The sequence below is a fragment of the Trichosurus vulpecula genome, chromosome 3 (genome assembly GCF_011100635.1).
Source record: "Trichosurus vulpecula isolate mTriVul1 chromosome 3, mTriVul1.pri, whole genome shotgun sequence".
In the NCBI taxonomy this organism is placed as follows: Eukaryota; Metazoa; Chordata; class Mammalia; order Diprotodontia; family Phalangeridae; genus Trichosurus; species Trichosurus vulpecula.
Genome location: NC_050575.1, coordinates 325,140,358 through 325,158,315, shown reverse-complemented (window position 1 = coordinate 325,158,315; position 17,958 = coordinate 325,140,358). Strand labels below are relative to the sequence as shown.

Here is a 17,958-nt window from a genome sequence, read left to right as displayed (position 1 = left end):
CTCCACAATCTGGCATAACTCTGCCTTTATGATCTTACCCCTTTCATTCACAAATTTTATGTTACAGCAAAACTGGACTATTCTTTACCCTTAAAACTGACCTTACATTTTGCTACCTCTGTGCCTTTCCTTGTTCCCTTTCCTATTCCTGAACTGTCTCCCCTTCTACTCTTTTCACGTAAATTTCTTATCCTTTCATATAGTTTAGAGCAGGGCTGTCCAAAATGCAGCCTGTGGGACACATGTGGCTCCACAATGCAATTTATGAGGCCCGCCTACAAGCATAGAAATTTACCTAATTGCCTTAGTAAGTGAAGCCAAGCTACCGCAGAGCTCTCACTAAAATGGCAAATCAAAATATATTGTCTGGTGTTTCCATAAAAACCTAAGGTTTCACAGCCCTTGCTTAGAGCTGGAAGGGTCCATAAACATCACTTAGCACAATCGCCTATTAGTTTATAAATGAAGAAACTGAAATTTAACTCATAACACTGTTAAATGCTTTGCCTGATCTCCATATTACAAACTGTCCACCCTAATATACCTCATATACCATTTTGTAATTTTCTCATCCACTTATTCCTTCATAACTGTACATTACATTTAACTGTATTTATGTTTTATGTCTTCACTACACTGTGAGCTCCATGAGGTGTAAGAACCATGTCTTACCTAAGCTTTGTATCTTCTTCCCCCAACATCTCCCACTTCCCATGCCCCCTGACTGAAACAGTATTTGGCAAATGGTCATGTTTCATAAATGTTTCCTGAAATAATCTTTACAACACTTTTAATAACATGTTTTTTAAAAAAATTAGTAATTAGTATTTAATTTATTCATAGTTAGTTCTCCCAATTAACCTTTTTTAATTCATAGAATAAGTGATATTTTTTAAAAAGCTGCTTGGCGATAATAGTTGGCACAATAGTTCTTTAAGGTTTGTAAAATGCTTTACAGATTTTGTTGAATTTTATACTCCTAATAACCCTCACAGGAAGCTGCTATTAATCAACCCCATTTGCTCCACATGAAGGAACTGAGGTAGACAGAGGTTAAGTGATTTGCCCAGGATCACACAGCTAGTAAGTGTATGAGGCCAGATAATCTATCATATTGTGAATTTTATTTCATTTCAGCATTGAATCTTAATCATAATTGCAAAATGCTCTAGCATTTTGTGAAAGAATTCTTGTTTTGTTTTGTTGTTTTAAATTAATTTTAGAGTCAGAAAATCTGAGTTTCAGTTCCAGGTCTGCTTATTAATTTTGGCAGATCTTCAGTATTTTTTTTCCTCTTTTACCTAGCTGTTAATTTTCTTTTCATAATTTCATTGCCTCACTCCCATTTGTTCTCCCAGTTTTTCCTCTACCACTCTTAATTGATTTTGAAAACAATTTTTTAGCACTCTACGAATTCTTTTTGGGCTTTTGCCCAATTCACATTTTTTCTTTGAGGCTTTCTTTGTAGGTGTTTGGACTTGATTGTCTTCTTCTGAATTTATGTCTTGATCTTCCTTGTCACCACAGTAGCTTTTTATTGTTAAGTTCTTCTTTTTAAATGTTTGCTCATTTTTCCAGCCTATATCTCGACTTTGAATTTTATGTTAAAGTTGGGCTCTACTCACCTGGGAAACAGGGATGCTGTCTCAAACTTCAGGCTTTTTGGTGCTGCTTTCTGCACAACTAGTTCTGGTGTGTTTGTAAGTTTTCAGTTCTTCCAAAGTGGTGTGATCAGGAGAGAGGTACGGTCACTGCTCTCTTGTCTGTACTCTGGTCCTTAATTAGGATGGGCCCCTGCTCCTTTGTAGCCACAAATGCTATTGTTCCTCAGGGCATTTGCTTCCTTGCAAACACAAGTGGTAGCTGCTCTCCACCCTAGAACTTCAACCCAGAAATGGATACGGGCAATGGAATTACCAAATAGTGCTCAGTCCTGTGCCCAGTGCTAGCACAGGTATTCCTTGTATTCTTTTTTTCTGACCAGTTGTCCAATCTCTGTACTGTCCCTGGGCTGAAAACTCCCCAGAGTGCTGTGGCTGTTTTTGCAACCACCTCCAAGGCCTACAGGTAGTGTTGTCACAATGTGTGCTCCAAGCCAACCCCTACCCCAGTAACACAGACCTCTCTTTCTCCCCTCCTAAGGTGTCTTGGCTTGAAAAATGTCACTTCAGAATTTGATTAGGGGCATTATTTTAAAGTTTGGGTTTTTTGGGTTTTTTTTTTTGAGGGAAACACTGGCAGAACTGGGCTGTACTCAGCCATCTTGGCTGTGCCACCAGTAACATGATCATGTAAAAATTATGTCAGGAATACCAAAACCTAAAATGAGCTTAGGGCCATGAGGAATGTTTTTTAGCTATATCAGTAATAAGAGAAAAAACAACAATTTGATAAGACTGCTACTTAGGATGTATGGGTTGCTAATTACAGACAGTGGTGAGTAATCTGAACTACTGAGCTCTTATTTTGCTTCTTTTTCTTATTTCAAAGGAAATGATCTTTTGATTGGGAGAATACTATTAATGGCATACTTCTCAAATTTGCACATGATAGAAAGCTTGGAATGTGGGCTTTATATACTGGAAAACAGATTCTGCATCCAGATATATCTCAACAGGCTAAAATGTTCGGCCATATAGAATATGATGAAATTTAATAGGCATAACTGTAAATTCCTACACTTGGATTCAAAAACAGTTTATAAATATAGCTAAGGAAAGATCAAACTACCCACCAATTCCTGTGAAATAGAACTGGGGGCTGTAGCATACCATAAGCTCAATATGTTCTGCAGTACGGCATGACAGCCCCCCCAAATTAATTTGCTCTTGGACTCCATTAAGAGAAACGCAGTGTCCTGAGGGAAATCATTGTTCTGTTATAAATATACACTGGTCATGCCATATCTAGAACATGATATTCAGTTCTGGGGACCATGTTTTAGGAAAGATATTAACAAGCTAGAAAACATCCATGAGAAGAGGACCAGGATGGTGAGAGGACTAGAGAATATTGCCACATGAAAATCAGTGGAAGGAACTGATAGTGCTTTAGACTAGGGAACAGAAGATGTAAAGGGAGAGTTCTTGACAGCTGTTTCCAAGTATTGAAAGGCTATTATGTGGAAGAGGAAGTAGACTTGTTCTGCTTAGCCCTACAGGGCAGAACTAGGAGGAGTTACTCGAAATTATAGAGTAGTAGATTTAGATCTGATAGGAAAATTTGAGATTGGAATGGTCTGTATTGTCCCATACTGGAGCACTTTAAGCAGAGGCAGCATGAACACTGGTGATAGTCGTGGTTTTCTTCAGTCAGGTACAGATTGCCCTAGTTGTCTTTTAAGGTCAATTTCTGTTCTTAGATTATATGATAAGAAAGCATATTTCGGGTCTGTTTTTTTTATTTATGAAGTGCAATTTTAAAGTAAATTTGATTTTGTCATGGCATTTTACTGTCCTCCTTAACAGTGATTAATTAACCCTGTATTTCAAGGACAAGAGCAGTGAAAGGTGTATGTTTTATAAGAACAAAATATTAATACCGTTACTATTTGATGACATGAATTGTGTTTTGAATGATTGGTTTAGGGATGAAGACATGCAAAGTTTGGCCAGTTTGATGAGTATGAAGCAGGCTGACATTGGCAATTTAGATGACTTTGAAGAGGACAATGAAGATGATGAAGAGAACAGAGTGAACCAAGAGGAAAAGGCTGCAAAAATTACAGGTTGGCCTTGTCATATCATAGCACAAACGTTTTTTGTTTGTTTGTTTTTCTTTTTGACCAGGGTTGGGGGCATGGAATGGTGTAGGTCATGGAACTTTCATTCTGTTTTCTCAGAAAATCATTCGACTCAGTAGACAGTTTTGTTTTTTTTATCACAGCCTTTCCAAAGAAGAAACTTTAGCTTCTGACGGCATATTGCTGATATACTTTTATAGCTTTGCAATAATTTGAGATAAAGTCTGAGGACAGGTAAAAAAATATGAAAACTTGTCTGAAACTGTTAATTCATTACTTTTTGTGGCAACATATGGATGAATTTTTATGTAATAATGTGAGGCCCTATGGTTACCAGTCTGCCCTAAGACATGACAAAAAAGGTGACAAAAATAGATATGTGTCAGCCTTACTTAGTTTATTCTCATTTATTGCAAGTTCATGTGTAGCTGGCCCCTCAAGCTTCAATTAAAAAACTTCTCACATTGATTTCCTTTTACTTTGATCTCCTTTGGTACTTAGTGTATTTATGACTGTTTAACACTACTTATATTGCGGTGTGTTTTGTTTTAAACTATTTTTGTTTTGCAGGTCTTGTTTCCCTAACTAAGGTTTGAGTTCATTGAGGGCAGGAAAACTGTCTTTTATTTCTTGGATATTTCCCATGATGCCTGGCTCATGTAGTTGGTTATATAACTCTAATAGTTAGTCTTTTATAAGCTAACATATGGAGTCATAGTTTTTGAGAATTAAAAGGGTTTAGAGGTCATAGAGGGCACTCAAAGTCTTGTTGACACTTTATCCTTGAAAAGGATAATATAGGTTATTAGTATAGTATGTTACCCTTCTAATACTGTTGCCAGTAACAATATTATAAGTGTCTAGAAAGAATATATGTAAAAATACTCTGAATGTTTAAAAGAACTCTGCCAATATAATTTATTTACGTAAAATTATATTACTCTAGAAAATTACTGTGACAGACATAAGGGTCCTTCTGGTATTCTTCATTTTTGTTTTATTTATTTATTATTCAAAATTAAACACAGGGTCATAGATCTAGAGCTGCGAAGAGACCTTAGTATTCAGCTGGGTTAGTTCTCTTATTTTCTAGGTAAGGAAACTGAGGCCCAGATAAATTAAGTAACTTACCCAAGGTCACACAGGTAATAAGTGTCAGGGCCAGGACCAGAACACAGATCCTAAGTTCATCTGCAAAATAGGTATACCAAATTAAGAGGCCAGTATTCCTGCTTCTTGTTTGATATCTGAAATGAAAGTTTTTCAGTTTATCTTTCAGTATTATCATTTATAAGATTTCATTAGTCTTCATAATTGTGGGTTTTTTTAATGTGTCTACCCAACTCATACCTCTGTTTGTCTTTCTTCCTAATAGTCTCTGAATAAACACACAAAAACAAGGACACATACCCCCCTCAGAAATAACATTGCTCTATGACTTGTATGTGCTTTCGGACACTCCATCTTTTCTCTTTGGAAAAAAAAAAGGATTTTTATTTTAAGAGATATGTTCATCTTACTAGATATTGCCTTGATGAGACTATGAAAGATTCTGCCTTCCCCCTAGCCCCTTGCAGTATGTTAGTATTCAGTGAGGACCAAGGTTGCCAAAAGGCGAGGAAGCTATTTTCCTTGAATGAAGCATATTAAACAGTCACATTACTTAATATTTTTCCTTCATATTTTATTATTTAATATTTTTAGTTTTCATCATTGATTTCCACAAGATTTTGAGTTACGAATTTTCTCCCCATTTCTACCTTCCTCCCTACTCCAAGATGGCGTATATTCTGATTGCTCTGTTCCCCAGTCAGCCCTCCCTTCTGTCAGCCCCCTCCCCCCAATCCCCTTTCCCCTTACTTTCTTGTAGGGCAAGATAGATTTCTATACCCCATTGCCTATGTATTTCCCAGTTGCATGTAAAAAGAACTTTTTTTTTGAGCATCCACTTTTAGAACTTTGAGTTCCAAATTCTCTCCCCTCTCTCTTCCCATCTACCCTCCCTAAGAAGGCAAGCGATTCAACATAGGCCACACAGTATCAATATGAAAAAACACTTCCACAATAATCATGTTGTGAAAGACTACTTATATTTCCCTCTATCCTATCCTGTCCCCCTTTATTCTAACATTTGTTGTATGTTGTTGGTTCTATAGTAGACATTCATTTCTCTTGTGAAAACTAATTTTCCAAAACATAAGAACAATCAGACTACCTGAAAGCTATGATCAAAAAAGGAATCTTAATACAGTAATACAAGAAATCATTAAAGAAAATTGTCTTGAAGCATTAGAACAAGAGGAGAAAGTAGAAGTAGAAAAAATGAACTGATGACCACCTGAGATTCTACAAGGAAAACCTATAAGAAGATCATAGTCAAATTCCCAAACCCCCATCTCAGGGATAAAATATTATGAGCAATAAGAAAAAACAATTTAAATATGGCAGTGCTATAATTAGAAATCACCCAGGACCTAGCAGCAGCAACACGAAAAGATTGCAGGTCTTAGAACACTGTATATTGAAGAGCAAAAGAACTGGAGTTGCAGCCAAAAATATCACACGCAGCAAAGCTAAACATAATCTTAAATGGAAAAAAAATAGATATTTAATGAATTGTCAGACTTTCAGCATTTTGTTAAAAAAAACAACAACATGAATTTAATAGAAGATTTGACATATAAGATCCAAGAGAAAGATAAGGTACCTATCAAAGACTAATTACAAGGGACTCAATGAGGACTTACCTTTTGTATGATGAAATGTAAGATATGTCTAAGATTGTTATTAGTAATTGAGTAGTTCTTAAGAAAGATTGGGGTAGACCTGAGTATATGATTTTAAAAAGTAAAACCATTTAGGAGCAGTTAAAAAGATGATTATTTTATACAAATGAAGTGCAAGAGGAAGAACTGACACAGGAATTAGATGGGGGAAGAGGGCTGGTAGTTCTGGAACCCTGCTCACCCTCATTGGAAATGGGTTAAAGAGGGATTTAGAAGGGTATAAAAGTCTTTTAAATTCAGAAAGAAATAAAAGGCTAAGGCAATAGAGAGTTAGGCAGTGGGGAGAGGATAAGGGAAGGATTTTTATAGGGGAGGGTGAGGGAATAGGATAAGGAGGGATTTAATATAAGGGTGTTTAGATTAACAGGAATAGGAGGATAAGGGAGGGATCCTTGGAGGGGGGATAGGTTAATTAATAGGAAGGCAAGGTAATGTAGAAGTAATGGCCTGGTAGAAGCAGAGGAGTTAGGAAAGATAGGAAGTAAGAGATACAAACATAAAATAAAGATCAGGAGTAGAATTTATTAGGGAAAAAAAGCAGGGTAGTAATCATGATCTCAGAGAAAGATAAAGCTAAAATAGATTTAATCATAAGAGAAAAATAGGGGAACTACACCATGTGTCAGCCATATTAATCATTATTCTTTTAGACTGTTTAAAATAACTAGAGAGTGTAGGAATAACTGTGGTGTAGGAAATGACAAGTTGGTAGACTTAGAAAAATATGGAAAGACTCACACATAAGAAAGAAGAGGTTATCCATTGTCAGAGAAACAGAGGACAAACAACTATAGTATGGTCTTACATTGATGCATATGAATGTATACATCTATATATGGGTATGATATAGATATCTTAAGTATATGTATGTGTAAGTATACTTATGTATGTGTATATGCATGTATATATCTTCGTGTATATATGTGTGTGTGTGTGTGTGTTTGTGTGTGTGCGCGCATGCAGGAGCATGTATATCCGTACTCAGTTGTACCTTCTAAGGGATCAGAAGGGAGGGAGAAAAAAGAACAAAGTAAAAAGTACACAGCAGAGAACAAAAGAAAACCTACAAAGAAGTAAAGAAAAGATGGACTCCTTTGAATACAATGTATAGTATTTATTGTATAGGCTTTCTTGAAATGGAAATTTACTGCTCTATATTTTGATTCCTCTCTTATGTTCTGCTGTGCACATGGCAATCCTTTTTTTTCTTTTCTTATTTTGTGTTTAAGTTTCAATATTTAAGTAAACGATGTTTCTTTTTCTTTTCTTATTATGTATTTGTTTTGTATTAAAATAATTAAAAAAAGGAAAACTAATTTTCCAGCAGCCAATCAATTAGTAAACGTTAAGTGGCATTAGGGATACATAGAAATCAAGCAGTCCCTGCCATCAAGCATCTTGCATTCTATTGAGGGAAACAATGTGAAGCTGTATAAGTTTATGCAAAATATATATAAAGTAAATACAAGAAAATTTCAGGTAAGAAATTCAGAAGAGGCTTCTTAAAGGAAGTGGTGCTTGGACTGAGCTTTGAAGGAAACTAGGTATTCTAAGAAGCAGATGTGAGGAGAGAGTTTATTTCAGGTATGAGGTACAGCCTCTGTGAGGCATAGAGAGAAAGATGGAATGTTGTATGTGGCCATATTGTGGAATTCAGGAAGAGAAGTGATATATGTATGGAAAAGTAGGTTGGAATGAGTTTGTGAAAGTCTTTAAATATCAAATAGAAGAAATTGTATTTGATCCAGTAATAATAGGAGGAGACTACATTGTGAGAAGGGATAGCGAGAAGGGGTCAAGCAAGTCTCTTCCCTCTCCAATTCATACAAATAACCAAAGTGACGATCTTGAAACACAGGTCTTACTTGTCATTCCCTTATTCAGTAAGCTCTAGTGGCTCCCTATTATTATTGCCCTGCCAAAAAAAAAGAAAAGAAAAAATCAGGGAAAACAGGAATATGAACTATAAGCTGCTTTTCTGATTTTTCTATTTCAGTGTTGATTTAAAAAAAATCTTGGATATAAATCCATGCTAATTTACATAATTGATTTTAAAATGTTCTTAGAAAATTTAGTTTTAATTCAGAATGATATTTTATACTGTGTGAAGTTTTATATAAAATTTACATTTTATTTACAAATACAAAAAGTAGTGACTCATTTTGGGAACCAGTTTTAACATCTTGGATGATTGTCTTTGTTTGATGTTGTGCTCATTTGCATAGTCTTTATGTTCCCCTAGTGGTTTAACCTTGCTGCACTTCTTCTTTTTCATATTCTGGAACAGCATAATATTCTAATGCATAAGTATATGATAGACACAGAAATAACACACTCTAAATGGATTCTCTTGATTAACAGAATGTCTTTTCTCTTTTTTCCTCTGTCTTTTTTTTTTAAATAACAGCATGCTTCTACTGCTTTTCAATTAAATGACTTTACCTTACGTTTGTCTTGACTGGCTTCTGTTTACAGAAATTGTAAACCAGTTGAATGCTCTGAGCAGCTTAGATGAAGATCAAGATGACTGCATAAAGCAAGCAAATATGCCTTCAGCTAAATCAGCCAGTTCTTCTGAAGGTCTATGAGCTTACCCCCTTTCTTTCTGTTTCTGATTGCTTGTATTTATTGTGATCTGCTTGACTTATGCCTATGTTCAGATGTTAGTTTTGTCTTTGTGCTTTTTCCTTGAATGTTCTGTTCAGTAATTTGTAGTGCACCAACAGGAAACAATGTAATGATCCATCACCTGGGTAATAGCCTTATAACAAGATCCTAGTAGATAATGATTTTTAAATAGTATATGAATTTAAGTATGATTGGCCATTTATTTTAACTGTTTCTGAATTATGTGTAAATATTATTGAAATGTTCTTTTAAAGTCATTTTCTTATGCTGAATACCAAAACCAGCATTCATGTTTTGTAAGCAAGGGATTTATTCATTGTTTTTAACCTTTTAAACTATTTCAGTATCTATTTATTGTGCCAGCTTAGATTGGAATTAAAACTGGAAGGGACCGTAGTGATCATTTAGTACAACCCACTTATAGTTGAATAAATAAATCCAAAGAAGGGAAATGGTTCGTCCCATGTCATACACAGGTACTAGAGTAAAACCAGAATTGAAACAACCAGGGAAAACCTATCCTATTCATTTAATCTTTTTAACATGAAAATGTTGGTGTGCTACAAAATACATGAATTATTTCTGCCATTGGTAAAACACCACACATATCTTATTGTTTCCAGGGACTGTTGGTGTGAATTTTTAGAATTTAAAATGTTTATTGTGATCACAGTTTATTCAGAAAACTATGCCTTAATGAAGAAATCCTTGTATTTTTTTTCAGAACTTATCAACAAGCTTAATTTTTTGGACGAAGTAGAACAAGATTTTACCACTTTGAGTTCAAATCCATTTGGTGATCCTGATGTAGCTGAATTAAATCCATTTGGAGATCCTGATTCAGAAGGTAGTAAGTTTTTTTTCTTTTTATATCCATATTTTAATATTAAATCACAGATAAGTTTCTAGGATCATATCATTGTATATTGTAATGAAGAAAGTCATTACAGTAGCACAGTAATCTTGTGTAATTTCTTTTAAAAATTTATATATTTTAGGTCACTAAATTTTAGTTATTTTATACTTCTGTTCTAGATCAGTCAACTAAGTAGTAAAGCCCTGATGTTAATGAAAAAAGTTGTACTTAGATAAATGGGGAAATTAATACTCACTGTTAGTCATATAGCTCTTTTTGAACCCTCAAGGACTTTAAAAGGAGATTGTAGTTGATGATAGAAACCTGCCATGATGCAGATTGAAGGGTCATTCTTTTAAAATAATATCTCATTCTTTTCTTTCTTTCTCTGACCATCCTTATTTCTAAAAATCAATAAAAATACCTGCCTCCAAATCGCTAGGGGTTTTGTAATTAAATATAGTTAAGTAAGGAGATGGCTTTAGAAATTAATATAAAGTCTGAATTACAGAACATTTTATAATATACTTGCAGTACTTGTTTTATGATAAATTATTGGTCAGTTAACAATGATCCTGAGAGGAATTGTTACAAACAGTAGAGAAGGAAACCTATTGATTTTCATGTCAGCTATTTGTAAATTTAATTTCCACAGTTCTTGAGAGTGTTTTAAAATATGTGGTACAATCATTTCAACTTTCCCTATACCATTCTTGCTTACATTGTTAATTTGTATAACAAACCCTTATCAATTACTAATACTGGATAGGTTAATTTCCACATAGTTTTTGTCTGGATTGGCATAAATTACAAACTAATGGATGTAAATTAATGTAAGATAAATTAAATTTGTAAGATATGCATTTTGTGTACTCCCAAAGACCATAGAACTGGAAGATCCTTGAAGGGCAAGTAACTCAAATTCAAATCCTGCCTCAGATTCTGACTAGCATGTGAACATTGGCAGTTCACTTAACCCATCTCAACCTCTGTCCCTATTTATACAGTAGTGAGAATAATAGAACCTGCTTTATTTCAAGGATCAAAGGAAATAATATATATGGAGTTTTTGGAAACCTTATGCATTCTATAATAGCTGTTATTGTTATGAACAATAACAATAAAGGTAATGATCTAATAAAAGCTTGAGGTGAGGTCTTGTTGCTTCCTAATCTTGGCCTAAGATAGTTATTTTTCTCACAAAGATGGCCCTAATAAGAGATTGTATAGTTTGATCATCTCATTCTACATTTTAGGGAATGAGGTCCTGTGACATTAAATGTCTGGCTCAGTGTCATCCAGCTAATGATGAAAGAAAGGAGAATAGTTCTCTTTAATTCTAATCATTATGTGGTATGTTAGAAAAAAGGGTTCTTTACCTGAAGTCCGTAGATAAAGTTCAGGGGAAACTGATTAGGAGAAAAAATTAAATCTTTATGCTTGCTAACTTTTAGTTTTCTGTGTTATCCTTTATACTTCATTTCATTTCATGCATTTAAAAACATTATTCTGATAAGGGGTCCATATATTTCACCAGATTTCCAAAGATTATACCACATGAAAAGTGTTAGGAATCCCTTTGAAAGACCAGGCTGCCAGTTTGCCTATTAGATTATTGGATCATTATATTTAGATCTAGAAGGGAACCTAGAATTTATCTAATTACATTCCCTTCAATTTACAATTGTAGAAACTGAGGCCCAGGTAGTATAAATGACTTCCTCCACAAAGAAGGATAAGAATAATTTGCCTTAATGTTTTGAATTATACTTGAATTCCTTATTCCAGAGTATAGCTTCCCATATTAAATCTAAATGATTTTCTAAAATAAAAACAACCATGAACCAAAGTAGAAAAAAATCATAATCATATCCTTATATCCTCTTTGTATAAGCCTAGGAGGCTACTAATCATAGTTCCAGATTGTTAATCAGACTTGTAGGCCTAGGGAAGTATATAACAATCATTATTATCTGTTTTGTGTGAAAGATGTTTTTCTCTTTAAGACATAGCTATTTTCTATTCTTACTAATTGTTATCCAGTATACTTATGCTCATTTTTTAAATTGTACGTTACTTTTTTGATTAAGACTTGTCTCTAAATAACAGCACTATATTGGGGAAGAAAAAACTACAAAGATAGTAATGATAGTAATTTGGTTTTTTATAGTTCTGAATTCCTTTTTATTAAAAAAAAATCTGCCCTTTCTCTTCACTTTGTTTAAAGGCTTCTTATCTACTCATTGACATTTTGCACTTCAGTGGCTCTTTTAAAAACTTATTAGATGTGTTTGTAAGCTTTTGTATGAAATAATCTTACCCTACACCCTCTTTTGTCACTGGTATATCATTTTACAATCTTGCTTTACGGTTTCAAATGCTTCCTTGCTTTTGGTTTTCCAATTGTGGTGATTATGTTTGGATCAGTTTTTGCTATTTTCTTCACAAATATACAAATAAAATCTTATTTCCATTGGCTAGCTTTGTCAATTTTGGGTTTTTTTCCCCCACAACATGTACCACCAAGACTTTATTTTTGGTAATCTAAATCAAAGATTAGACATTTGTATTTTACAGTGATATGGCTATTGCTATTGTATGTTACTGTGATTAAAGAAAAATATGAGTGTCTGCAAGATTAAGGGCTACATCTTTCCCTTGTGTTTGAAAAAGAAAAACTGGTTTTTTTCCTTAAATTTCTGCTGCAGTTTGTAATTCTTTGCCATGCTAATTCACCTTATAATGATAAATTCTTTTTCAAAGCTCACAATCAAATTCTACGTAATTTGAATCCAAAAATATTTTAAAGTCAACATAAAGACAAAATTCAATTTCCTGACCTATGATGTACTAGTATGATGTTTAAAAACTGTTCAACTTTAAGGTGTATAAGACCCCAGCCCACAATATATCTTCATCAAATTTTAGAACATATAGGTACATAAATGTAATTGGATAAAATTCTCAGAAATGCCAGTTATGTATCAAATATTTTTCAGAAGGAGAATTTCCAATACTTGTACTTTTATCTGCTCTTCTATTGTTCTTCAACCTACACCCTTTCCCTTTTACTCCATATCCTTCATGACTTTTGTTAAGTGAGGGGCAGAACAGAGTACTGAGTGAAGGACTTGCCTTACAATCAGGAGTTCAGTTCCAGTCTCTGAAACGTATTGCCTTTTATGATCATGTGAACCACTAACTTCTCCAGGCAACTCTCTAGGGCTATAAGTTATAAAGTTACAACTTGCATTTGTGGAAGGAATTTTCTGTAGGAAAACAGAAGCATGTTCTGCCTAAGGCAGCAGTACACAAAGATGCAGTAATGGTTAAACAGACAACTAAAAAACTAAGGGATCTGGGGCAGGACACTAGTATGTATATTTGAGACTGCACCAGGCTTGCATTAAAGAGGACTGAAATCCATTTAGGGGCAATTCTGTACCCTAGAAGTCACTTGGGATAAGGACTGACTGAGGCCTATGTAAAGTGAATTTCCCAGCATGGGAGAAAACTGAGGTAGCATTTGAGGTATACCCCTCCATAAATCTACCACCAAAGGGGAAAGAATCAGAAAATAAGCAATAAGAGAATTGAGAAAAGACTGAAATTACCAAAAACTTTGGAACAAAGAAAGCTCAGTTTAAAAACCTTTAGCAAAGCAGGGAAGATAACCCCAGGACATCTAAATAAATCCAAATATCCCTGAATAAATATTATGAGACAAAGGAAAATGAGTCGACCCGACTTGATGAGGCATAGCACCCTGTGCATTCCCAACAGATCATGGAACCACAGGAGGAGTTGCTGAATGATTCAAAAAAGAAATAAGTATTGTAAGAGCAGAATTATGGCATGTATTACAGAAATAATTGGCTGGATAGAAAAACTTGAATTTATGGCATCAAGTCACTCCAAAGAAATGAGAGAGAACAACTAAATGGAACTGCAAATATGCAGAAGCAAATAACAGTTTTGAAGAGGAGAAGCAAAAAGCAATGTTAAAAGAACGTACTATCTATACAAGCAGAACATTAATCTCAGAGACAAGATGCATGGAGACAACAACTTAAGGATCATAGGACACAAAGGCCAAGTCAAAAAATGTGAACATTAGAATGCAATAAATAATACAAGGAAACTGCCCAGAACTTCTGATTACAGGAAACAAAGTGCTAATCAAAAGAATCTATAAATTACCTCCAGAAAAAAGGACAAACATTCTTCAAACTCTGACATTTAAATTTGACAATTCCAGTGACTGACAACAAAATCTGCAAAGCAACCAAGAGTCTTTCAAACATAAAAGAAAAGAAATTTGAATAACAACCAATTCTTGTTTACCTCCAGAAATCACTGAAGGCAATGGAACTGTTGTGTTCTGAAGAGCTAGGGAGCTCAAGATGCAACCCAAAGTAACACACTTAGCAAACCTTAGTCTAGTCATCAATGAAAAAACAGACATTCAATGAAGGAGGCACTTGAAGCACTTCCTACCCCCCCAAACAAAACACCAGATGTGAGCAGAAATGTTGTAAGCTCTCCAGACAACTGAAACACAAGAAAGGCAAACAAATACAACAATCAAGGAATAAATTACCCTGGGGAGCTGGAGGGAGGGACCTGAAGCAGAAAACATTAAAAATAACAACAAGAAAATAACTGCAGAGGGTCCATTAGGATATTTCTTTATAAAAGTACACAAGGGAATTGAAGTGAAGTTAGAGGAACTGGTCTGTAACACCATAGAATAAACCTCCCGACACCTGGCCTATGGGTGAATCTTTTTTTTTCTTTGTTGAATTAAACTGCAGAATGAGAGAGCACGTAGAAGGGAAAAGGTGAAGAAGAATACTGAAGGGAATGTGTGATGTACCTTATTCAAGTCTGGGGTAAACAGTGAGGGGAAAATAACTGCTGCATTCCCTTAGCAAGAGGAGGGGCAACATGAAACTAGGTGAGTTTGCAAAGGGAGAGATTAAAACAGTGAACAAGAAGGGGAATTCTTAATTTAATCAGGTGAGGGGGTCCTGCTTAAGAACAGTCCTTAGGAGGAGGCTAGAGAAATAGTCTGTAATGAAAGATAGATACTTTATAATGGCATAATCTGAAGTGCTTTTAGTGCTTAGAGAGAGTGCTGTGCCATCATGGGGAGATGCTTTGGGAGAAGGGGAATCAGAATTGCTATAAGTAACTGACATTCAGAAGAGTGGGAGAACATGACCCAGAAAGGAAATGTCATGGAAGGTAGAAAAGAAAATGAACTGCATAATCAAGAATGCAGGAAAATTTCTACCATTGAGCAAACTTCTGTCCTTTTTATCTCCTCAGTAATTCATACTTCTGTGAGTGAAGCACAACAGGAAAAAAAAAAGGGACAAGGTTTACAAGGCAATAACAGAAAAATAGAAACAATAGAAGATAAAACTCTAGAAAAAACAGAAAGGGAAGAGAATGAGGGAATGAAATTTGTTTTGGAAAAAGGACAAGAAAAAAAGATAAGACTAACAAAAGAAGTTGCTGAGGAGGTGAGGAAGGCAGATTTTACTTGACTGCTTAACTGAAGAAAAGGGGAAGAATTAGATAAGATAAAAAGAAATTCATAAGTAAAACTCCAAAAACAAGGATGGAGAGAATGGAGATGAGACTGAGGGAAAGAGAGCCTCTGGGAATGAAGATTCCTTAAAATAGATTAAGCAAAACTAAAAGAAGAGAGAAAGGGCTGTCTTTACAGAGGAAGAGGAACAGCTACAACAAGAAGCACCACAACTCCTAATTGGGAGGGAAGGAGAGGGGGACAATATTGTCTAATTCCAGTTACCTTGGAGGTGGAGGCTGGTGGGTGTCTTGATCTTGGAAGTTCAGAATTGCACTGGACTAAGCCCATTGGATATCTTCACTAAGTCTTGATGAGACCCTAGGAACTAGAGGCCTACCGGTTTGCCCGAGGTGGGGTGTCCTGTCCCATCTTAGAAAGGGATCAGTCAAAGCTCCCATGCCCATAAGTGAGATTAGATCCATGAGTAGTCCCTGCAATTTTAGCCTAGATGAGTTATGGACACAGTCTTAAAAAAAAAAAAAGTCCAACAATCGGTTCTTTACAGGAAGCACACTTAAGAAGCAGAGACATACACAGAATAAAATTGAAGGAATTGAACAAAAACAAATGTGTACAACTAAAAAGATAAACAAGGAAAAAACTACCTTTAGAAAAAGTAGTTTTAAAAAAACTACATTAAGAAATTCTGGATAATAAACCAATATTAGTGTTAAAATGGTATGCTCCAAATGTTAGCATGTAAATTCATAAAGGCAAAATTAACCAAATTATAAGAAAAGTTAGTATAATACAATAATAGAATCAGACTTTAATGTCCTCTCTCAATTTTGGACAAATATAACATGAAAGATAAACAAAAGGGAAAATACAGAGTTGAACACGTTGTAGGAAAAACTAGAGGTAAAAGACTTATGGCATCTTCTAAGTGGTAAGTGAAAGAACGTACATATTTTTCAGTACCATATTGAATGTTTATAGAAAATGATTAGATATTAAGGTATAGAGTTGTAGAAAATAAATATAAAAAGGGATAAATAGTAAACCATCGTTTACCAATACAAATAGTAGTCAGACCCCAATAGAGACAACAATGAAATCCTAAATAATGAGTAGACCAAGTAACAGATTATAGAAACAATTTATAATTATGTGAAAGAGAATGATGATGAATGAACATGTTACAGTTTCTAGGATGTAGCTAAAGCAGTCCTTAGGGGAAAAATTTTATCTCATTTGTTCTTTACAACAACCCCGTGACAGTAAGTAGTGTTATTATCCCCATTTTATAGTTGAGGAAACAAGCAGAGAAAAAGTGACACACAGCTACCATGTGTCTAGGTTGGATTTGAACTCAGGTCTTCCTGACTGCAAGCCCTCAGTCTCTTAGCAGCCTCTATTGAATTGAATTTGCATTATAAAAAATTAGAAAACCAAAGCAAAGAAGAGATAAATTTAATCCCTATTTGTCAATGGGATGATTTTGTACTTGGAAAATCATAAGGAATAAGCAAAGATACTAATCAAGACAGCAGCTTCAGCAAAGTTGCAGGCTGAAAAATAAACCCTTCAAAAGTCATCTGCATTTCTATGTAATAAAAACAAAATCCAAGATTATCTTTCAGTGATATAGAAATCTCATTTCAAATTACTACAAAATACCTAAAGAATCTGGAGAGCAATATATCAAAGCACTTAAAAGACTTCTATAGCTTCATTTACAAAGTGCTCCTTAACAATTTAAATAGGTTTAGAAATATTCAATGCTCATGTCCTATTACATATCACTTTTAAAAAGACAATACCACCAAAATTAATTTATATTTTGATGCTGTAGCAATCAAAATTGCCAGTGGGATACTTTGTAGAACTTTATCAAATAATGTTCATTTGGAAAAATAAAAAATCTAAAATATTAAGACTTCTAAACCACAAATTATACTATCAAGCAATAATCATGAAAACCATCTCGCATTGGTTTAAAAATAGAGAAATAAATCAGTGGTATAGACTAGACAAGGGAGAATTTGAAACAAAGGAAATTAATAACCCAATGTTTAATAAATCATTAAACATAAATTACTTAAGATGATAAAAACTGCTGGGAAAACTTAAAAGCAGGTGGGTAGAAATTAGGCTTAAACCAATACTTTATACCATATTCTACAATATATATGACTTTAATATTAATGATCATACTATTAAAAATTGGGGAGAGAAGCAGTTCACATATTTCTCACAGTTATGGGTAGAAGATATATTCTTAAGCAGAATAGATACAGTTATAAAAAGATAAATGATTTTGATTGCGTGAATCTGAAAAGCTTCCATACAAACAAAATTATTGCATCTAGGATAAAAAGGCAAGCGGTCAAATAGGGTAAAAAAA

At 34.4% G+C, this 17,958-nt stretch overlaps 1 protein-coding gene across 10 annotated transcripts in view; it reads left to right on the top strand.

The window, feature by feature from the left end:
• Positions 1–17,958, top strand: part of EHBP1 (EH domain binding protein 1) — a 433,107-nt gene that overhangs the window by 198,801 nt on the left and 216,348 nt on the right. For 6 of the 10 annotated variants that reach the window (XM_036752173.1, XM_036752175.1, XM_036752180.1 and 3 more), the window contains exons 7-9: positions 3,588–3,727; positions 9,004–9,108; positions 9,881–10,003. In XM_036752173.1, the coding sequence (XP_036608068.1) occupies positions 3,588–3,727; positions 9,004–9,108; positions 9,881–10,003 (368 nt within the window). The remainder of the gene's footprint in view (positions 1–3,587; positions 3,728–9,003; positions 9,109–9,880; positions 10,004–17,958) is intronic. The other 4 variants (XM_036752182.1, XM_036752181.1, XM_036752179.1 and 1 more) reach the window with 1 other exon arrangement.